General features: G+C 42.4%; 1 protein-coding gene across 1 annotated transcript in view; it reads left to right on the forward strand.

Moving 5' to 3' along the window:
* DMD (dystrophin) overlaps nt 1-24568 on the forward strand; it is a 2676943-nt gene that overhangs the window by 815368 nt on the left and 1837007 nt on the right. The window contains exons 25-27 of the mRNA XM_089653005.1: nt 3124-3294; nt 16668-16850; nt 19932-20066. Coding sequence (XP_089509131.1) covers nt 3124-3294; nt 16668-16850; nt 19932-20066 — 489 coding nt within the window. The remainder of the gene's footprint in view (nt 1-3123; nt 3295-16667; nt 16851-19931; nt 20067-24568) is intronic.

The following is a 24568-nucleotide window of genomic DNA, read 5'->3' on the forward strand; positions in this document are numbered from 1 at the left end:
GTGACAGGCTGACAGGAGTCAAAGTTGTCGCATGTGTCCACATATCAAGCGGTTATCTGCGGTTAGAGACAAATGTCCATCCCTGGACTCATTTGTGCTATGGATGTGCAGATACTGTACATGCTGACAGCTGTGTCTCCTGTCAGCCTGTCATTTCTTTGTACAGGTTGCATGGCCACAGCTGTCTGCAGCCACTTGTCAGCCCAGCCACAAGAATCCACAGATTCTTGTCACTGTCTGTACCTGTCCATGTCTGTTTGTCCCTGTGACATTTGGACTGTGCATGTGTGGCTGCCAGTGTACAATTAGCAAACCAAATGGATTTTATAGTAGAAAAGACAATAAATGTTTAGCAATGTTTTACAAATTGACTTAATTCCACTTTAAACTCTTTAGAGTAGTTCTTTTATCTAACAATAGTTTTAAATAGTTTAATTGCTTTAACTATGTACAGTGTACAAAGTTAAGGAGTGCGCTATGTACACAATGCAGAGTTAAGAAGTGCACTATGTACAGGGTGCAGGGCTCAAGTGTGTGCTATGTACAGAGTATATAGTTAAGGAGTGTGCTATGTAAAGGGTGCAGGGTTCAGGAGTGTGCTATGTATAGGATGAAGGGCTCAGGAGTGCACTATGTACAGGGGCAGAATCAAGGAGTGTACTATGTACAGGGTGCAGAGTTAAGGAGTGCTCTGTATACAGGGTGCAGAGTATATAGTTAAGGAGTGTTCTGTGTAAAGGGTGCAGGGTTCAGAAGTGTGCTGTGTATAGGATGAAGGGCTCAGAAGTGCACTATGTACAGGGTGCAGAATCAAGGAGTGTACTATGTACAGGGTGCAGAGTTAAGGAGTGCTCTGTATACAGGGTGCAGAGTATATAGTTAAGGAGTGTACTATGTACAGGGTGCAGAGTTAAGGAGTGCTCTGTATACAGGGTGCAGAGTATATAGTTAAGGGGTGTGCTATGTAAAAGGTGCAGGGTTCAGGAGTGTGCTGTGTATAGGATGAAGGGCTCAGAAGTGCACTATGTACAGGGTGCAGAATCAAGGAGTGTACTATGTACAGGGTGCAGAGTTAAGGAGTGCTCTGTATACAGGGTGCAGAGTATATAGTTAAGGAGTGTTCTATGTAAAGGGTGCAGGGTTCAGGAGTGTGCTATGTATAGGATGAAGGGCTCAGGAGTGCACTATGTACAGGGTGCAGAATCAAGGAGTGTACTATGTACAGGGTGCAGAGTTAAGGAGTGCTCTGTATACAGGGTGCAGAGTATATAGTTAAGGAGTGTGCTATGTAAAGGGTGCAGGGTTCAGGAGTGTGCTATGTATAGGATGAAGGGCTCAGGAGTGCACTATGTACAGGGTGCAGAATCAAGGAGTGTACTATGTACAGGGTGCAGAGTTAAGGAGTGCTCTGTATACAGGGTGCAGAGTATATAGTTAAGGAGTGTGCTATGTAAAGGGTGCAGGGTTCAGGAGTGTGCTATGTATAGGATGAAGGGCTCAGGAGTGCACTATTTACAGGGTTAAGGAGTGTGCTATGTAAAGGGTGCAGGGTTCAGGAGTGCACTATGTACTGGATGCAGAATCAAGGAGTGTTCTATGTTCTGGGTACATAGTTAATCTGTGCACTATTTACAGATTGCAGAGTTAAGGGGTGCACTGTTCAGAAGTATGCTATGTACAGGATGCAGAGTTAAGGAATGCAGATCAAACAGACCAGTTTACCACCTCCCCAGCACACAGCACTCCCCCCAAGCCTACCCTTTGCTTCCACTACAGAGCTGCCCTTCCTCTCTACACCACCTAAAGAATACCAGAGATACTGTAGGAAAGAGGGCCCGCGTTGCCAAAGGGCAGCTAAAAGTTACTGTAGCAGTGTGCAGGCTGCTGGTGTGGGCTTTAGAAGGTGCTGCCAGCGAGACACTAGATATGTGCAAATCCCCTGCCCCCTCCCTCTTCTGCTCTCCTGGGGATACAGCAGAGCATGCACCACTGGGAGAGGAGTCTGCCACTTGTACACACAGAGGCCAAACTTCTGTGCATGCAAGTGACAGTAGCAAGTGGCAGACAAGGGGCTAGTGTCTGAGGTTGCGGAACTCCATTCCATCACATTTCGGCTGAAAAAAGCCCTGTACATATGGGGTGATTAGGATGTGCCCAGGCACACCCTGTGCATACACCTATAACTAATGATAAGTATAGATGGGCTTGTATTAGCTTCAGAACTGCTTCTTTCAGTATACGTTTATGTACATACATAACCAGCTGAAGTAGGTCCAATTCAAGTTAACAGCACCTGAAAAGAATTCTGAATGATTTCAGAGGAATGTCATACTGTGAACAGTACATTGCATTTGCCCATCGAAACTCATCAACTTTGACTCTAAACCATTTACTTGGTTTGATCTGGAAGGAAGTACTTTTCTTGAAAACTTATTTTAATATGCTGTCAGTTACAATCATGTCTCTATATGTACAGTACATACTATATATATATCTATCTATATATATAGATATATATATATATATATATATATATATATATATATATATATATATATATTGACTTTACCATGGTTTATTGCAAGATTTTGTGTACATTTTAATGTTCCAAATGATGAATTGTAAAGAGGCAATATAGTCATAAGCAAACCATTTTTCTCACATAAAAAAGGCATTTTATTAGCTTCAGTGGTTGTTGTGTCAGTAATACATTCTTTATCTCGGTTATAATAGTTTTATGTCTCCATGAAATGTACTGTAGCAGTTTAGAAGATACATTTATCTGTTTGTCCTTGAAGAATAAATATCAGCAAACTATTTCAAAAGGTATTTTCAGAAGTTAAGACACATCTGGTTTGAACAAACAACATTCAGAGCACGTGTTTATGTGTGAGCCGCTCATGTTTATATTCCCTGCATTTGGTATATGTCAACTTCTGTTTGTCCTAAATTACAACAAAACCTTCAGAAAATTTGTTTTGCCATTTCATACAACGCATACTTGGTGTGAAACCTCTGAAAATAATATGCGCTTACATCTAAAGGTGTACTAGTTATTGCAATTACTGTATTTTTCATCTGTCCTTGCCACTTTCTAGCTTTTAGTTTATGTCTCAATTTTAGGCCCATGCGAAAAAAGCAGCATTGAAAGGTGGCTTAGAAAAAACGGTTAGTCTCCGGAAGGATCTATCTGAAATGCAAGAATGGATAGCACAAGCTGAAGAGGAATATTTAGAGAGGGATTTTGAGTACAAAACACCAGAGGAACTTCAAAAGGCATTAGAAGAGCTAAAGGTATCTGCTTTAAATTTTTCATTAGGTGTTTTATTGCTGAAAAGTTTACCTTGTTGGAATAATTATTCAGTGCTGTATGGAAATAAGCTGTCACTGCTGACCTCTCCTGGAAATGCTACCTTTCTGGCTTACTTTCTAATTCAATGTCTTCAATACTTTATGAGGTTTTAGGCTTTAGGCACAAAGCTATATATAAGGAATAAAATTTTGTATCAGAAGAATATAACGGTCACTTTTTTTAAAAAAAAGTTTCCTTTTAGCTCTATGGATTGTGACAGTTACTAATCTGCATGCTTCTTCAGCATTTACTCAGAAAGTATTGAAACCAGGGAGCTAAGATTTTAGAAAGAAGTCAGCATTTGCTACCCTCTCCCTGTTACTGGGTTCCTTTCACTTAGGCTCAGGTACTGCTATGCAACATTGATGTAATTTAAATTGCGATTATGTGAAGTGAATTTGATTCGACCTTGCATATTCTATAGGACAAGTCACATGTTAACTCATACCAAAGCGGTGAGGGAACCTTATTCAAAATCAAACTATTGTGAATCGCATTGGTTAGGATGGGCACTATTGAAAACAGAGAGATTTCCCCTGTTATGTATGCTGAGAGTCTGCAGGAACCCGAGATTACACCCACGATCTTCTGATTGTTGGTGCAATGCTTTGCAGGCTCCTTAGAAAAAAAATAGCATTTGTTTACCTGTAAACAAATTTGCATTTTTAAAGATGTTAGTGGGGATTTCTGAGCAGATGATATTTTTTGTAGAGGAAATTGTAATAATTTATTTATAGATGTAATAAGATTTTATAAGAAACAAACTACTTTTAGAAAGTCAGTGCATTAAAATTGCAATAAAGTAAAGATATTGAAAATGTTGTAAGAATATGGTTAAAAACACATGCCCATAGGTTTAATATTATACACTAAAAATAAATATTTGTGATGGTAAGAATTCATTAAAGTATACAGTATGTGAACCCTCATCTTGTAAAACAACAATTTCAGTTTAAAATAGCCCTGAAAGGCAAAACGTGTGCATACATATAAAAAAAATTATAAATACCTTTTTTCCCCTCTTTTACAAGTAATCACATAATATCGATTCTCAGCTACATAGAGAGCTGAGGGAGGAGAAACAGCAGAGCACTGGTCTTCCCAGTGAATGGATTGCAGGGGGGAGTGTCACAAGAAACCTGATAATTGGAGGAGAGCACACAAGTTGCTTTAAAACCTTTATTTTGGCAACAAGTACTTTAACCACTAGCCTACAGGGCACTTATACCCCCTTCCTGCCCAGGCTGGGTTTTTTATTTTTTTAGTATTTTGTAAATAAGTGATTTTCCTCCTTCACTGATGTGCGCTAATGAGGCTGCAGTGATGGGCACTGATAGGCTGCACTGATGGACACTGATAGGTGGCACTGATGGGCACTGATGAGGAGGCACTGGTAGGTGGCACTGATGGGCATTGACAGGGATTACTGATGGGCACTGAAAGGCAGCACTCAAATATGGCACTGATAGGCGGCACTGATAAGCAGCACTTACTGGCAATGATAGGTGGCACTGACTGGCACTGTTAGGTGGCACTGACTGGCACTGTTAGGCGACACTGATAGGCAGCACTGACAGGCACTGATAGGTGGCACTGATGCACACTGATAGGTGGCACTGACTGGCACTCATAGGTGACACTGATTGGCAGCACTGCTAGGTGGCACTGACTGGCATTGATAGGTGGCACTGACTGGCACTGATGGGTGACACTGAAAGGCAGCTCAGATGGGCACTGATATGTGGCATTGATGTGCACTGGTAGGCACTGAAATGTGGCACTGATGTGATACTGATGGCACTGGCAGGTGGCATGGATGAGCACTGACCGCTAGCACTGATGGAGACTGACAGGTGGCACTGCTGGGGCTACGCAGATCGTCAGGGCACACTGATCATCAGTGCTCTGATGATCTCTGCACATGTCCCATCTGAGGAATGCCGATTACCGGCTCTCCTCTCGAGCCGCCAGCGTTGCAGCTCGTGAGGAGAGAAATGCCGATAACCGGCATTTCCCTGTTTACTGTACATGTGATCAGCTGTGATTGGACACAGTTGATCACATGACTGAGCCGACATCTTTGGCTCTTTCTGAGGTACACAGCGCACCGCCGATTGCCACGCTGCGCGCTCCCAGAGCCACGCATCCGCGGTGAGAATGGGAGGACGTCATATGATGTCCTCCCAGAACAAGAGAACCGCCTCGTGCCCATCATTGTACTATATGGTGGGTGGGAGGCTGTTAAAATATTTTTCCTCATCAGGCTGGTGCACCTCTGGCTGGGGCACCTCTATGTGGGCTGCACTTCCTGAGTGATTTTGTACAGAAACTTAAAATGGTTTTAAAAGCTGAAGGTTCATTACCTTGTTACGCAGGACTTTTGACAGTTCTTTTCTGATCCCCATGGCTCTGTATCTAGCCTAGTCAGTGCTTCCACATAAGAGCTAACAAACTCATTGACTATTTATACACTGACACTAATTGCAATTTAAAAAACCACAGATGTGGGACATTAACCTCTAATTGGCATTTTAACCCGTGTGTGTCACCTTGTGCATCTGTACCAAGGCCAAACATTCCAGGAGATGTAAACCTTTGATTATGGCCATTTGGGTGATTTCTGTTATCATTATTAAAAATGGTATGGTAATTTAAAGGATTTTACAATGTGGAAGCCAAAAAACATTCCCTGTGTGACATTTTGTACAAGCATACACAAATGAATTGAATATATGCTATACTACTCACAAATTTTTTTGAATATGGTGAGCCAAACAACGATTTGATAATAAATGGCTTCATAAGATCATCATCCTTCATCATCCTTCAATAAAAGAGCATTTTGTGCATGATCAGTCATATTTTCAATATCATTGCCAAAATTTCACAATTTCTTCCATGGTATACAAACATTTGAGCACAACTGTAAGTGGATCACAACACCACCTAATGGCTGTAGTATATATAAAAAAAAGTCTTGCTATTATTATGTGCCCACTACTAATAATAAAAAATCATTAGTCAAAATAAAAAAATAAAATAACTAATAAAAATATGAATATTAAAAATGTACTTAACATCCTCTGTGACTGAAAATCACATAAATGCAATACAGTACACATACAGTAACAAATCCGAGGAAGAGATCATAATAACGATAAGATACAATTCAACTATTGTTGATAAAGCAGTTAATAGCCCACTCAATATTTGAATCCAAAGGAGCGTAAGTCTTGAGTCAGTATATCCAACTCATTTCAGCTTTAGAGATCGTTCTTTTAGCATTACTGCCTCTCCAATCAGGAATGTATTTCTCCACTGCAATAAAAGTAGTACCCTCAGGGTTATTATTGTGCTTTAAAGCATAATTCTTGGATACACTATGTCCCATATAGCCCTCTTTTATGTTAGCAATATGTTCACCTAGGGCAGTGGTGGGCAACCTTTTTTTTCAACTGAGCCAAATCTCGCCAAAACCACGATTGAAATTTATTTTGAGAGCCACATTTTTAAAACTGAAAATACATCCCCCATATAGTAATTCATCCCCCATATAGTAATTCATCCCCCATAGTAATTCATCCCCCATATAGTAATTCATCCCCCATAGTAATTCATTCCCCCATATAGTAATTCATCCCCCATATAGTAATTCATTCCCCATAGTAATTCATCCCCCATATAGTAATTCATCCCCCATAGTAATTCATCCCCCATATAGTAATTCATCCCCCCCATAGTAATTCATCCCCCCCATAGTAATTCATCCCCCCTATAGTAATTCATCCCCCCTATAGTAATTCATCCCCCCTATAGTAATTCATTCCCCATATTGTGTCAATTCACTTACCTTTGCTCCGCGCGTTCCTCTCGCCGTGTTCCCGCGCTGTTCCGGTCTTCAGGGCAGACTGTGAGAGGAGAGGAGTTCATCACGCTGCCCCGCCTACATCCTGACAGCCAATGTTTGCCACGCTCCGCGGGCCGGATTAAAAGGTCCGCCGGGCCATAGTTTGCCCATTGCTGGGCTAGCTGCAGAGTCCTGACTTTTGGGGCGGCCGCCCGAGAGGAGGGAGGGGAGTGGGCGCCCGGCACACAGAAAAGCCGCATTTGCTGCTCCGGAGCCGCAGCAAAGGTGAAAAAGAGCCGCATGCGGCTCTGGAGCCGCGGGTTTCCGACACCCGACCTAGGGGAACATGAAGGGCATGTGTAGTGTGTCCTACATATTCTAAACCACATGGTCACCTCAACATATAAAAAACGTTTTTAGCTGCACATGAAATAAACAACCATATCTCATATGTTATACTGGTTTGCACAGTCACAAAATTTGTTATTTTCCTTCCTCTAAAAGAATTTATTCGACATGCTTTACACTTCCTACACAGATGGTAACTCTCCATTTTAGCAAAGAATACTGGCTTAGTGGGTGAGTTTGGCACATTTGGTGCTAATTTATTCCTAAGATTGCCCGCACCTCTTAAGATGACAGTGGGATGTTAGGGTAATATTAGGTCCAAATTTTGATCATTCTTCAGAACAGACCAGATGTTTTTGAATTATGTTTTTAACCACATAGTGTTGGCTTGAAAACGTACTAAAAAATGCCAAGCCAAAGCGATCAGAGCTGTTCTAAACAGACTCTTTATCTTTAATGAGATTTTCCCGATCATAGCATCCCACCTGCCACATCGGTTCATCGAAATCCTCTGCCCTTTTTTTTTTCCAAAAGTCTTGACTTTAGTATCAGAGCTTCTTTTTCATAGTCCTCTCTAAAGTTACAATTGTGTCTAAGGTGCAAAAATTGTCTTTGGGCACTGCTGATAACCATGAAGGATGATGGCAGGAATCTAAAGGGAGGTAACCATTCCTGTCTGTTTTTTTTTTTAAAAAGTAGACATGGTAAGTGTCCCATCCTCTATAGATATCTTTAAATCCAAAACTACTTTACTTTACTGAACTAGAACTGACCTCATGGCTCAGAACTATGCCTCTTTGATTGTCATTCAAAAATTTCAAAAATAAATCTAATGAATTGATGTCACCATCCCAATTTAGAAGGGTGTCATCAATGAATCGCCTCCAGAAACTTAGTTTGGTTGCCCAAAACCATGTCCTCCTCTCATTTTGCCATAAAGAGGTTGGCCATGCTGGGCTCAAACTTAGCCCCCATGGCCATCCCTTTCTTTTACAAATAATATGAACCTTTATGCCAAAAGTAATTATGAGCAGGGACGGACTGACAACTCATGGGGCCCCTGGGCAATAGGGGATCATAGGGCCCCTGTGTCCTCGCCCACACCCAAAAAAGCCTATGAAAAAGCCACTGAAAGGTACCAGGGGCATCTCATGGGGCCCCCTACTGACCCCGGGCCCTCAGTGCTCAAATAGTCAGTCTGCCCCTGATTATGAGTCATACAAAATTGGAGTAAATCCATAACAAAATTCTTTTGAAACACAGAGATAGATGTATTCCTATTCAAAAAAATGTCCACTGCTTCAAAACCCAATTGATGGGATATCACTGTATGGAGGGAAGATACATCAGCAGTATCTAACAAGTAACTCGACTTCCAGTCAATTCCCCCTAGTCCATTCATAACATGCTTTGTATCTTTCAAGTATGAGGGTGTATTCACCACCAAAGGCTGCAGAAAGTGATCAATATATTTGCCTGATCGAGCCATGATAGAATCTATGCCACTAATGATGGGCCTACCCGGGGGGTTTTCCATACTTTTGTGTATCTTTGGCAGACAGTACATAACCGGTAACCTAGGAGCAGATAATATATTAATTTTCTTTTTTACACAAGATGGCACTTTTGTAGCCTTTAAAAATATTAAAATGCTAAAGTGAATAAAGTAAAAGCAACTTATGGATGTGGAAATACATAGATTAATAAATGCATAGAAAGACACATGTTGAAAAAGATTATATAATTTAGTAAAATAAAAGATAAATAAATAGTATTTGGGGAGAGATTTAGTATGTATTTATTTATTAGCAATCAATTTGATGGGAGGGTTTGGACTTTCAAAATGTAGGATATGGTGGTTCAACAGGAGTTAGAGGAGTCATGATTGCGTATCTAGGTGACTACTGTTATCTAATTTCAGAAAAATTGTCACTCTACAATCTACATTCACTTTAACAATAGATTCCCAATTAAAGTTCTTACATGTACTCTTATAGTAACAATATGAAAGTGAACCAGTCATTTTAAAACATTTGTTAAGCTGCCTGTACAGTGGGTTAATAAAACCCAGCCACCCAAGGCCAAGTGTAGGAACCACAAAGGACCTTGAATATTCCACCACTTCCTAAGTGTCATCTGTAAAGTTAAGTATAGTATAGTTGGTATAACACTGGGCCAACTGCATCTGTTATGTAGGATTATCCTGGTCAAACAATTAAAGTCATACCAGATTTCAGGTTGATAAACGTCCTGCCACGATCCTATATCCAATATTATAGGAATGAGCCCATACCTGTATTTGGCTAATGGTGTTAACAACTTGTAAGGAGAAAAATGAACCCTCATTGTGGAAGACCTATAGCTAAAACTAAGGAGCTTAAACATTGCACCAAAATAAATAACTAAATTTAACTCCACCCTTAAACTTCAAAAATTCAATGAAAACTGCAAAAGTTCAAACATGCCTTGCACACTGCTATACAGTACCTATGTCAGATTTAAAAAACAGAGCAAAGCAAGGCCAGTCAGATCTCTTGGTTTCTTTGGAAGAGTCACAGATTTAACATGAATTGTTTTTATGGAAACTGCTTCGAATGTGCTCCTGTTTTCTTTGCTCCTCCTCATACAGTCTGTAGTATACATACTAGGGCCTATCCTGTTATACCTTTGCTCACATCAGTTATTTAGCAAGGATGCTGGTATAAAAATAGTCACACTCTCTAGGGTACAAGTCTTTATAGGAAATATAATAATAAAAATGTGACACAGCAATATATAAAATATAAACCCATATTAAACGTATTTTAAAAACACAGACTAGATACATGGAAAATCCCTTACTTTATTTACCTCTAAATTATTCTATTTAGCTCTTGGCACCTTCAGCATTTTTGTAAGAAAAGTAGAACTAGTGAGTAACCAACTTGATGATTTTAAATGTATCTATTGTGTTATACAACACAAAGAGCAGAACGATTTCTTTATCATTATTTTTTTTTTTTTCCTAGACCTTCAATCTCACTTAGGTCAGTAACTGTGAACTGTAGCTGAAGGCAACTGATTAGCTATTGTATGCTTCAATGACTGTTTGCCTTTTCATGAGGAGTGTAATTATCAGCAGATAGCTAATTCTATTAGTAATAATAAGTACTTGAAGGGAGAAACATCTTTTTGGGAATTTAGATTGTTCTTTAGAGATCTAAACAAATAAATCCTGAGTAAATTGAATGATTACCAGGATGCAGTACTAATTGGATTTGCACAGATTTAACTACACAGCTAGAAGACTGAAGTGCCAGAACCCACTATGCTATATTTTTAGAAGGTTTTGGAAATTGGCAGTCTATGCTGAAGAGCATGGATCTAACCAGAATATATAAGCAGTATTGTGACTTTTAAAAAGCAATTATAGAAGTGTAATTGATTGATTGTTTGATTATAAATGTTGGCTGTGCAGTGTAAAACTTACTGTTAATGACTTTTTAGCTTAAAGTAAAACTGAAGGCAAACTTTTTCATTTTAGATATAGTAAGAAAGGATTATAATGCTCTTCTCTCATTTGGGAGATTTCCCTTCACTTCCTACCCCACAGCCAACACAAGAAGTGATAGGAAATCCCCCCTAGCGATAAAGTCCTTGGTTGTCACCAGGGCCACCAGAACTAATGTCCCTGTTAGAAATTTTTCTTTAATACTAGTTTGGTAACAGCTCAAAGTTTGGGATTTTCTTTCACTTTTACTCTAATTTATGGTAATAGGTAAATAGGACAAATGAAGAGGGGGCACAGACACCTATAAAAAACCTGGCAGGTATTCTAATACTTCACCACCCTATCCAAAATAAAAAAAGCCTTAAAGCGGAGTTCCACCTGAAAAAAAAAAAGTCAGCAGCTACAAAAACTGTAGCTACTGACTTTTAAAATACAGACACTTACCTGTCCCTCGGTCCAGCGGTGTCCTCACCACCACTGATTTCACTGGCCGTCTTCTCTCCCTGGTGCCAGCATCTTCAGTGTGGGTACCTGGCTGTGACAGCTTTCGGCTTCAGAGCCGGGTGCACACTGCGCATGCGCGAGAAACTCTGCGCTTTGTAAATGGCCCTGTAGTCTTCTGAGACCTGTCACGTGTCCCAGAAGACTATGGGGAGGGAGGGGGGAGGACAACTTCCGCTTCCGATCACCCAGCCATCGTTGAGGAAGTGGGAGCGGGTACCTGTCAAATTCGGGTACCCACTCCCCAAAGGTGCCAATCCTTACAGCGGAACTTCCCCTTTTGGGTGGAGCTCTGCTTTAAGTTATACTTTGATAATAAATAAAACTTTTTCTATCATGGAACAAGCATGATTGCCATCTGGTAATAATGATTGATATGCCACTTTTAAACCGTAAGTCTAGACAAAACGTTTTGTTACAGTGATAATGGTTTCACTAGACAGGAAGTGGAGGACAATCTTCAATTGGGACACAAGCAAACAAAAAGTTAATCCAATAAATACTCAGCACCCCAAAAATGAACCCAGAAAGTCCAAAAATGTATTGAGGTTCAATTGCATAAAGTGCAATGAAGTGAAGTGCAAAGGGTTAGCATATCCACTGATGTTTCAGGACAATGGCAAGGAGGCAGACATACTAGCCCACATAGTCAGAACAGATATATAGTATATATCCCAACAAATCTACTTGTATATTCTCAAATACCCCATACCAATGTTATTGAACACGTATAGTTGCAAGAAAAAGTATGTGAACCCCTTGGGATTACGTGGAATTTTGCATGAATTGGGCATAAAATGTGCTCTGAACGTCATCTAAGTCACAACAATAGAAGAACACAGTCTGCTGAACATAATACTACACAAACATTAGATGTTGCCATGGTTTAATTGCACATAACATGTAAACATTCACAGTGCAGGGAGGAAAAAGTATGTGAACCTTTGACCTTAATAACTGGTTGACCCTCCTTTGGCAGCAATAACCTCACCCAAACGTTTCATGTAGTTGCAGATCAGACCTGCACAACGATCTGGAGTAATTGTGGACCACTCCTCTTCACAAAACTGTTTCAGTGGAGCAATATTCTTGGGATGTCTGGTGTGAATCGCTCTCTTAAGGTCATGCCACAGCATTTCAATCGGGTTGAGGTCAGGACTCTGACTGGGCCACTCCAGAAGGCGTATTTTGTACTGTTGCAGAATTACTTGTATGCTTTGGGTCATTGTCCTGTTGCATCACCCATCCTCTGCGGAGCTTCAGTTGGCGGACAGATGGTCGTACGTTTTCCTGCAAAATGTCTTGATAAACTCTGGAATTCATTTTCCCATGAATGACAACAATCTGTCCAGGCCATGAGGCAGCAAAGCAGCCCCAAACCATGATGCTCCCTCTGCCATGTTTTACAGTGGGGATGAGGTTTTGATGTTGGTGTGCTGTGCCTTTTTTTCTCCACACATAGTGTTGTGTGTTCTTCCCAAACAACTCAATCTTGGTTTCATCTGTCCACAGTATATTTTGCCAGTAGTACTGTGGACAGATGGAACCAACATCCAAGTGCTCTTTTGCAAACTTCAAACGTGCTGCAATATTCTTTTTGGACAGCAATGGCTTCCTCCGTGGTGTCCTCCCATGTACTCCTTTCTTGTTTAATGTTTTCCTTATTGTAGATGTGTCAACAAAAATGTTAGCATGTGCCAGAGATGTCTGTAGGTCTTTAGCTGACACTCTGGGATTCTTCTTTACCTCATGCAGCATTCTGTGCTGTGCTCTTGCAGTCATTTTTACAGGATGACTACGCCTAGGGAGAGTAGCAACAGTGCTAAACTTTCTCCATTTGTAGACAGTCTGTCTTACCGTGGACACATGAACATCAAGGCTTTTGGAGATACTTTTGTAACCCTTTCCAGCTTCATGCAAGTCAACAATTCTTGATCGTGGGTCTTCTGAGAGCTCTTTTCTGCGAGGCATGGTTCACATCAGACAGTGCTTCTTAAAACCAGTAAACCCAAAACAGGTGTGTGTTTTTTAAGGGCAGGACAGCTGTCAGCAACACATCCAAAATCATCACACTGATTGGAGTCAAAGTTGGCTCACTCCTGGCTCCAATTAGCTCTGGGAGAAGTCATTAAGCTAGGGCCTCACATGCTTTTTCCTCCCTGCACTGTGAAGGTTTACATGTTATGTGCAATTAAACCATGGCAACATCTAATGTTTGTGTAGTATTATGTTCAGCAGACTGTGTTCTTCTATTGTTGTGACTTAGATGACGTTAAGAGCACATTTTATACCCAATTCATGCAAAACTCCATGTAATCCCAAGGGGTTCACATACTTTTTCTTGCAACTGTACCTATTTGTAGAGGTTTATGTAACAGATCCTCAATACATTTTGGAATTTTGAGGATCATTGTCTGCATGCTGGCTATTTTTGAATGATGCCATGATATCACCCTTAGCCGTGAGTCCCTCAAAAGGGCAGATAAAGTAGGCTGCTACAAAAATAAAAAGCTGACAGAGGCTCTAGCCTTCTCCTGACATACTACAAGAAAAATATGTGTCTTTGTTGCTGTGTAGACATAAGTCAGAAATAGTTATGGACTGGTTCACTAGGAATGAAAACAAGCACTTTTGAGTCAGTTATGATTGTGCCCAGTTGCTGTCCTTTTTAGAAACAGGTTCATGAATCTGTCAGTGTCTGCACTGAGGTCAAGGTGTCCATACTGGAATCTTCATTGCACTCCCTCCCTCCCCTGTCACACTAACAATTCTTAATATTCCCATCACACATGTTTCTGGAATAGGCTAAGTAGTGAATGGATACTGAAGTAACAGCCAACTGGAGACTGGTATCTTCACAGATCAACATATTTGCCAGTACATAGATCTTCAGATAATGTCCAAAGGCTTTTATTTAGAGGGATCACATCACATTGGAACAGCATGTGACAAAGGGTCCTGCGTGGCCACAGGTGTTTAAAATCAATCACCTAGGCATGCAAACTACTTCTACAAACATTTGCTTTCAAGAGCTCAGTGAATTCAAGTGTGGTATCGTGATAGGTTGCCACCTGTACAATAAGTCCATCTGTGAAATTTCCTTGCTACTAAATATTCCACGGTCAGTTATCAGTGGTATTATAACAAAGTGGAAGCAAATGGGAGGAAAAGTGGAGAAACAACAACTCAGCCACGAAGTGGTTGACAACGTAAAACGACAGAGTGGGGTCAGCGCATGCTGAGGCGCACAGTGTGCAAAAGTCGCCAACTGTCTGCAGAGTCAATAGCTAAAAACCTCCAAACTTTGTGTGGCCTTCAGATTAGCACAACAGTGTGTAAAGAGTTTCATGGAATGGGTTTCCATGGCTGAGCAGCTGCATGAAAGTCTTACATCACCAAGTGCAATGCAAAGCGTCAGATGCAGTGGTGTAAAGCATGCTGCCACTGGACTCTAGAGCAGTGGAGACGTGTTCTCTGGAGTGATGAGTCATGCTTCTCTATCTTGCAAACTGATGGACGTGTCTGAGTTTGCCTGTTGCCAGGAGAACAGTACTTGCCTGACTGCATTGGGCCAAGTGTAAAGTTTGGTGGAGGGGGGATTATGATGTGGGGTTGTTTTTCAGTGGTTGGGCTTGGCCCCTTAGTTCCAGTGAAGGGAACTCTTAAGGCATCAGCATACCAAGACATTTTGGACAATTTCATACTCCCAACTTTGTGGGAACAGTTTGAGGATGGCCCCTTCCTGCTCCAACATGACTGTGCACCAGTGCACAAAGCAAAGTCCATAAAGACATGGATGAGTGAGTTTGGGGTGGAGGAACTTGACTGGCCTGCAAAGAGTCCTGACCTCAACCCAACAGAACACCTTTGGGATGAATTGTAGTGGGGACTGCGAGCCAGTCTTCTCGCCCAACATCAGTGCCTGACCTCACAAAAGTGCTTCTGGAAGAATGGTCAAACATTCCCATAGACACACTCCTAAACCTTGTGGACAGCCTTCCCAGAAACGTTGAAGCTGTTATAGCTGCAAAGGGTGGGCCAAATCAATATTGAACCCTACGGACTAAAACTGGGATGCCTAATATGCTTGTAAAGGCAGGTGTCCCAATACTTTTGCAATATTGTGTACATGACACCTTCCTAACACAGGCATGGCCTGCTCTGAGCACTGGCGTGCCTGTCACAGCGTGAGGAAAGCACCGCTGATAACCGGCAAGTCATCTACACTGATATGCTGATAATCAGGGCACTCAGTGCTTTGATTATCAGTGCAGCCCCAAAAGTGCTGCCAATCTGTGCCTATCAGTGTCTCCAGTCAGTGCCGCCTATCAGTGCACTTCAATGCTGTCTATCAGTGCCCATCAGTGCTGCCTATCAGTGCTGCATATTAATGCAGCCTCATCAGTGCCTCCTCACTAATACTCACCAGTGCCGCCTCATCAGTGCCACCTCATCAGTGCAGCCTATCAGTGCCCATAAGTGCTGCCTATCAGTGCCGCCTCATCAGAGCCCATCAGTGCAGCCTCATCAATGCACATCAGTGAAGGAGAAAAATTACCTGTTTGCAAAATATTTGGTCTTTTTTCCTTTGTTTAGAAAAAAATAAAACACCCAGTGGTGATTAAATACCACAAAAAGAAAGTTCTATTTGTGTAAAAAAATGATAAAAATCGCATATGGGTACAATATTGCATGACCACGCAATTGCCATTCAAAGTGTGACAGCACTAAGAGATGAAAATTGGCCTGAGCAGGAAGGGGGTAATAGTGCCCAGTAGGCAAGTGGTAAGCTGATTACTTCTATCAGTGCTTTCTGGTGAATAACAAGTGGTTTCTGGATTTTTCCTATTAGACAAATGATCATCTCACATATGGTCAAATTTAATATTCATTAGCACATCATCAGTAAATGAACAGCTAATACATTTAAAATGGTGATCTAAATAGTTCAGCTGCAATACCGAATGCCCAGAGTGTCTAGCAGCAAAGTGCTGCTTCAAAGGGAGGAACTTTGCAAGATACATCTGATTATGTTGTCAATTCAATGGGCTTCTTTTTCCGTCTCAGAAATAATAGTGTTTTCTGCAACACTTCTAAAAATATCTGTTTGTTTCTATCTGTTGTTTCAGAGGGCAAGAGAAGAAGCTGCACAGAAGAAGGATAAAGTTAAGCTCCTAACAGATTCTGTGAGCAATTTTATTGCAACAGCACCACCTAATGCCCATGAACCTTTAAAGAAAGAGTTGGGTGTTTTAGTTAACAACTATGAAAGGCTTTGCAGCAGACTGAATGGAAAGTGTGAAACCTTAGAGGTGAGCTACTTAGCACTGCTATGCAACTTTTATTAGCACCTTCAATTCTTCTTACAGGTTTGTTAAAAATATTTCTAGTACACATGCTCAAATGTATTGGTTTTCCAGTTGTTTGACCATAGAAATGCAGCGAATAGAGCTTTTGTGTTGAAAAAAAAAACGTAATCATTAACTGTAGTGGAAATCATAGCAATTATTCAAGGCAGAGGGCCCCTTGCATACGTCGGTAGCTTCAGTTTCTACATGCCAGGTCACAGCTCAAAGAGACCAGATGATTGATTTCAACAACAATCTTCCTTTAGGGTTATATATGCATTTAATGTTAATGTTAAGCCTGTTATTTACCTGTGAAAGCCTGCCTTGTGAAGACAAAAGACTTGAGACTGCTGCTGGGTACTACTTTCTTAGATGTGATGTCAGCTGTCCCAGCAGAGGCAGACCTGTCATTATGGGCAGTACAGTGGCTAAATGGTTAGCACTTCAGCCTGGCAGTACTAGGATTGTTGGTTCAAATCCCAACCATGGCACCGCCTGCATGTCCTCCCTGTGCCTGCATGTGTTTCCTCCAGGTACTCCGGTTTCTTTCCACACCCCAAAGACATGCTGGCAGGTTAGTTGGATCCAGTCTAAATTGGCCTAGCATGTATGTATGGATGTAAGTTAGGGACCTTAGATTGTACGCCCCTTGAGGGTTAGGGACTGATGTGAATGTACAATATATATGTAAAGCGCTGTGTAAATTGACAGTGCTATATAAGTATCTGTAATTAATTAATATTAAGTGACACTCTGTAGGATCCCAGAAGAGGAGAGGGCTATGGCATGCAAAAAGGATGAGGTCTGTGCTAGGGAATTGACTAGTCACTTTTTCCAACAAATTTAAAAGCAATAAAGGCTAATAAACAAGAAAGACACTGCAAGTCAGCATTTGAAATACTTGCTTTTTCTATGCTTTAACAAGTTATTGCCAAGGTTCCTGAAATACATCTTAACAATTAAACCTTTGAAATCTACACATTTTCTCATTTTATTTTACTTTTCACCAAATAATGCCAATTTCATTAATGGCTTACGTTGTATATTGTAAACACAAAAATATTTGACATATGCTATAATACAGTTACATTTTAACAGTAGAGATTTTATTAAGTAAACTATGTATCTTAAAGATTATGTAAACCCAACATTTCATATGCCTGATGTGGCTACTGTATGAAAAAAAACTCTGTTCTCTTTGTGTACCTTCCTGCCAGTTCCTCTGCATTCCTGACCACACTAGGCATGAGAACACAGCATGGTCAGTTTTCTTGCTGTGCTGGAACTCATCCTGCTTTCCTTTAAAGCTCATTCACACATGTGCGATGGGGATTGAAGCTCAGGTTTCACAGCTACAGGTTTACATCAGGTTCAGGACAGGATTAGCGCAGGATCTCATCCTGTTTACACATATGTAATTTAGAAAAAGTTTCCATAGAAGTCAAGAGCCTATAATCCACACCTGAACCATACCACACTGCTCAGAAGTCATACATGACTCTGTTTAAAAGCGCACTGAACCAGTGCACTGGACATATGTAAACAGGCACCATAGGAAGCTATTTTTTATCACATGTCATGTGGATTGGATGCAGTTCCCTCTCCATGCCCCCCCCTAAGATAGTCACGAGGAAGATCAGTGTGCTGCTGCTGCTTCTCCTCCACCAGCTCTGTAAGATCTATATGCAGCTAAGAACAGAGAGTATGTGATCACTCTAAAAAGGAGAATATTTCTATGGCCTTATAGGCTTTACATACATGTTTGTGAGTATATTTTTTGTCCTTTTATACTTTTAATAAACCTTGGATAATGCACTAGATGTTTGCGCCACCTGTATGCTTTCTTCCAGTTTGTTGATCTCCCCATCTGAGGAGGGCTGCATCTCCGGAACATTATCCATAGGCTATTTATGCATCTGATCCCCTGGTCTTCCCTTGACATTGGCTACCTTGAGGTGCTGGAGAGTTTACACATCATTCACATTGGGGGCGGGATCTGGTGACCCCTTTGTTAAAGGGAGCCTCAAGATTCAGATAAACCCCCCAGCTGCAGATCCCCACAACCACCACCCAGGGTTGTGGGGAAGAGGTCTTTGTGCCCATTATCATGTGGTGTTTTGGGGGATAGGCCCTCTCGCTCATCACCCCCTTTCTTGGCCTGGATTTGGGGGGGACCCCACTTTTTTTTATTTTTGCATAGAGCTCCCCTTAAAATTCATACCAGACCCAAAGGGTCTGGTAGGTATTAGAGGGGACCCCCATGCTACATTCTCTCTCAAATAACTGTTGGCAATTCTTTTGTTTGCACTCAGCTGTCAGTGGGGAACCCTTCTGACCGCTGATGAGTCATTCATCCTTAAGGACGTGGTGTCCAGCTTGCCGGTTTTCCAGCCTGCTCCTTAACAATCCAGCTATTCACTGGTTGTTAAGGACAACAGTGGCCACCCGCTGAGAAAAAAATGCTGTCCACTGGTGTTTAGGAGCATTTAGGAGCATTTACAAGCGCTTTTTTCTGCTGGCAAATGCTACTGCTGCTAAAAGCTTCTAAAAGTCTATGGAGGGCCATTTGGAAGCAGTAAAGAAATGCCTGATGCCCCTAAAAGTGGCTAAAAAAAATGCCCTGTGTGGGATGGGGATTTCCCATCCCGGAACAAAATTGAGGGAGACTGAGAGCTGCTCAACCATTCACAGGAAGCATTGTATTCCCTGAATGATTACAAGGATTCCTCTGTTTGGCTGAGGTGGAGAGGCAGGGCAATGCCGTTCTGATCTCCACCTCAGCCAACTAATTTATAAAATACAATTCCTATGAATTTGTTGTGAGCAACTTCCTATGAATGGCTGAGCAGATCTCAGTCTCACTCAATTTCGATGATATATGCATACCAAAATGTTAGTGATAGTTTAGCTGATGTTTGGCATATTTCTGTCCTCTCTTATTTTTCTCCCATTGAAACATACTGTATGTATATCCTGTACATAAATCGATCTCTACACATGGGTTTGTTTGAATTTAATCTCTCAAAATCTTGTTTCTTTATGTAGGAGGTATGGAAGTGTTGGCAAGAGCTATTATCTTACTTAGAAGCTGAAAACAGGTGGATAGATGACGTTGAAGAAAAGTTAAAGGCAACAGAGGGTGTCAAGGGATCACCCGAGGAAATCTCACAGACTTTAAAGGTAAATTTTGAACTTAGTGTAACTTAAAGAAGTCTGTGGCAAAGATGATTTCTTACAGCAGCAGTGCAGGGACAAGGTCATCCAGAGTCCAGGGCAAGAATGGCAAACTGTGCCCCCCATCCAATTTTTTTTATCTAAGAGTTAGTGTCTTTTCAAGACAGAAAAATATTTATAATAATATAAATTAAATTTCCCTGGCACTGATAGTAACCCCCAGCATTGATGTCAGTGAATGCAGTAATAACCCCCTGCATTTGGTGCTACATTCTGCAGTAATAAACCCCACAATTGGTGCTAGTTTCTGCAATAATAACCCCGTACATTCATGCCTGTTTCTGCATTAAAAACCCTCAGCATTGATGCCAGTTTCTGCAATAATTGCCCTTTGCATTGATGACAGTTTCCGTAATAACATGCCCCAGCATTGGTGCTAATTTCTGCAAGAATAACCCCATGCGTTAGTGCCAGTTTGAATGGCAATAAGCCCCTGCATTAGAGCAAGTCTGGCCAACAATACCACCAACATTGATGGCCAGTGGAGGTATGCTACACTATATTGCCTAAAGTATTGGTACACCTGCCATTACACGCACATGAACTTTAATGGTATCCTTGTCTTAGTCCATAGGGTTCTATATTGAGTTGGCCCACCCTGTTTGACCATTCTTCTACAAGCGCATTTGTGAGATTAGGCACTGATGTCGGACAAGAAAGCCTGGCTCGCAGTCTCCGCTCTAATTCACCCCAAAGGTGTTCTACCAGGTTGAGGTGAGGACTCTGTGCAGGCCAGTCAAGTTCCTCCACCCCAAACTCACTCATCTATTTCTTTATGGACCTTGCTTTGTGCACTGGTGCGCAGTCATGTTGGAACAGGAAGGGGCCATCCCCAAACTGTTCCCACAAAGTTGGGAGCATGAAATTGTCCAAAATGTCTTGGTATGCTGACACCTTAAGAGTTCCCTTCACTGGAACTAAGAGGCCAAGCCCAACCCTGGAAATAAAACCCCACACTATAATTTCCCCTCCACCAAACGTTACTTGGCACAAAGCAGTCAGGCAAGTACGGTTCTCCTGGCAACTGCCAAACCCAGACACATGTGATTCATCTCTCCAAAGAACACGTCTCAACTGCTGTGGAGTCCAGTGGCAGCATGCTTTACACCACTGCATCCGACACTTTGCATTGCACTTGATGATGTAAAGCTTGGATGCAGCTGCTGGACCATGGAAACCCATTCCATGAAGCTCTCTATGCACTGATATTGTGCTAATCTGAAGGTTACATGAAGTTCGGAGGTCTATTGACAGTTCGTGACTTCTGCGCACTGTTCTCTTCCGCATGCGCTGACCCCGCTCTGTCATTTTACGTGGCCTACCACTTCATGGCTGAGTTGCTGTTGTTTCCAGTTGCTTCCACTTTGTTTTAATACCACTAACAGTTGACCATGGAATATTTAGTAGCAAGGAAATTTCACAGATGAACTTATTGCACAGGTGGCAACCTGTCACTGTACCACGCTTGAATTCACTGAACTCCTGAGAGCGACCCATTCTTTCACAAATGTTGGTAAAAGCAGTCTGCATGCCTAGGTGGTTGATTTTATACACCTGTGGCCATGGAGGTGACTGGAACACTTGAATCCAATGATTTGGAGGGCTGGCCCAATATGTTTGGCAATATAGTGTATTTAACCTCCCATTCATTAGTACCCTCTCAACTATACTGCATTGGTGGTCAGTGGCAGTGCTGTTTGAAACATGCCTCCCCGTCAGTAGTCAACGGTGGTGTTAATTAACCCCTTTGTGCTGCATTAGTGGCTAGTAGCAGTATTTATTAACCCCTTCACAATGCAGGAAAAAGGGGTTAATTTAAAGCATCACTGGTCACTAATACAGCATGACAGGAATAATTAACTCCTTCATATTTCAGCATGACAGGGTTAAATAACTCTGCCACTGACCACTTTTGCAGCGTTATGGAGTTAACTAACTGCCACTGGCCAGGAATGCAGCACAAGCAGGTTAATTACCTACCACTTGTCACTGATGCATTGTTAGAAAGTGGCAGTGTTAATTACTGTATTATAGATATTATTATACAAGATTTATAAAGCGCCAACAGTTTGCACAGCTCTTTACAATATAAAGGGAGACAGTATAATTACAATACATTTCAGTACAAAATAGGAGGGCCCCACTTGTGGAGCTTACAATCTAAAGGAAGGGGAAGGTGGAACAAAAGGTGATAGTTGCAGGGAATGATCTGATGAAGGTGACTCAAGTACAATTCATAGGTGGAGATGGTGGTTGGGTAGGCTTCCCTGAATAATTGAGTTTCCAAAGATTGCCTAAAGGCATACAGGGTGGGGGCTGACTGGACATACCGGGGTATGGAGTTCCATAGGATGGGAGAGAGGCTCTGGAGAAGTCCTGGAGGCTAGCGTGGGAGGAGGTGACAAGGGAGCTAGAGAGCAAGATGTCTTGGGAGGAGCGGAGTGGGCAATTTAGATGCTATCTGCGGATGAGGTTCATGATGTAGCTAGGGGCAGTGTTGTGGATGGCTTTGTATGTTGTGGTTAGCATTTTGAATTTTTTACGTTGGGTTAGTGGAAGCCAGTAAAGTAATTGGCAGAAAGGGGCAGCAGTAGCTGATCATTTGGTAAGGTGTATGAGTGTAGCAGAAGAATTCATAATAGACTGAAGGGGGGATAGTCTGTGTAACGGTAGGCCAGTGAAGATGGAGTTGCAGTAATCAAAGCGGTATATAACCAAGGAGTGGATAAGTTGTTTTGTGGCGTCATTGGTCAGAAAGGGGCGGATTCTGGAAATGTTGCAGAGATTGAAGCAGCAGGATTAAGCCAATGATTGGATGTGCGGCCCAAAGGAGAAGTCAGAGTCTAGGATTACACCTAGCACCCTGGCATGACTGGAAGGACCAGTGGCTGTGCTGTTGATCTTAATGGTAAAGTCATTAGTGGGGGATTGGGGAGAAGGAAATATTACAAGCTTGGTTTTGGAAAGTTTAAGAGAGTTGTGTGACATCTATACTGATATGTCACTTAGTAGATTAGTGATACATGAGGAGGTTGAGGGGATGAGCTGGGGATTGGAGATATAGATCTGGGTGTTGTCATCATAGAGGTTGTATTGGAAGCCACAGGAGGTTATCAGATGGACCAGCGAGGAGGTGTAGAGAGAGAAAAGGAGGGGCCCAAGGACGGAGCCTTGGGGTACCCCAACAGAAAGAGGAAGAGGAGTAGAGGAGTTATTGTTGCATGTAATGCTGAAAGTGCACTGAGAAAAGTAAGAGGAGAAGCAGGAGAGAGCAGAGTCATGGAGGCCAATGGAGTGAAGTTTACTGAGGGGGAGAGGGTGGTTGACTGTGTCAACGGCAGTCAAAAGGTCTAGGAATATGAGTATGGAGTAATGGCAATTGTCTTCAGCAGTTAGTAGGTGTGACGGAAGCATAGGCAGGACAGAACACACAAAGAAGATGGGGAACACACAAAGCTTTATTGAACTATGAAAGACACTCAATCAGGACAGTTCATGGCACTCCACGACATGGGGCTTGTAGGAACACCCACGGTAGGTGGGCTCATGGGGACTCAGCGTGACCTTGGCGATGGGGTCTGACCTCAGCACAACCCCCACACAGCTTTCTAGGGACAACATCGGCTCACGGGGACTCAACGGGACTTTGGCTGTGGAGTCTGGCCTCAACACAGCTCCCACACAGCGTACTAGGGACAACAGGCTCACGTGGACTCAACGGGACCTTGGCTGTGGAGTCTAGCCTCAACACAGCTCCCACACAGTGTACTAGGGACAACAGGCTCACGGGGACTCAACGGGACCTTGGCTGTGGAGTCTGGCCTCCACACACCTCCACACAGCGTACTAGGGACAACATCAGGCTCACAGGGACTCAACGGGACTTTGGCTGTGGAGTCTGGCCTCAACACAGCTCCCACACAGCGTACTAGGGACAACGGGCTCACGGGGACTCAACAGGACCTTGGCTGTGGAGTCTAGCCTCATCACAGTGTACTAGGGACAACTGGGCTCACTGGGACTCAACGGGACCTTGACTAGCGGGGATGACCTCAGCACAGCTCCCACCCAGCTTTCTAGGGACATCAGGCTCACAGGGACTCAGCAGGTAGCGATGGCTCAAGCACTCAGGGGCATCCAAGGTAGCTATACTCCGGGCACGCCATGGGGCGGTTCAGATAAGGGTAGTCTGGGCGTGCAAAAGGGGCAGCTCATGACAAGGGTGGTCTGAGCGCACAATAGGGACAGTTCAGGACATGGGTGGTCTGTGCACACAACATGGACAGTTCAGGACATGGGTGGTCTGTGCACACAACAGGGACAGTTCAGGACACGGGTGGTCTGTACGCACAACAGGGAAAGTTCAGGACACGGGTGGTCTGTGCGCACACCAGGGACAGTTCAGGACACGGGTGGTCTGTGCACACAACAGGGACAGTTCAGGACAC

Source organism: Staurois parvus, unplaced genomic scaffold, assembly GCF_062004578.1.
Source record: "Staurois parvus isolate SC_StPar_1 unplaced genomic scaffold, SC_StPar_1.0 ptg000696l, whole genome shotgun sequence".
Taxonomy (NCBI): Eukaryota; Metazoa; Chordata; class Amphibia; order Anura; family Ranidae; genus Staurois; species Staurois parvus.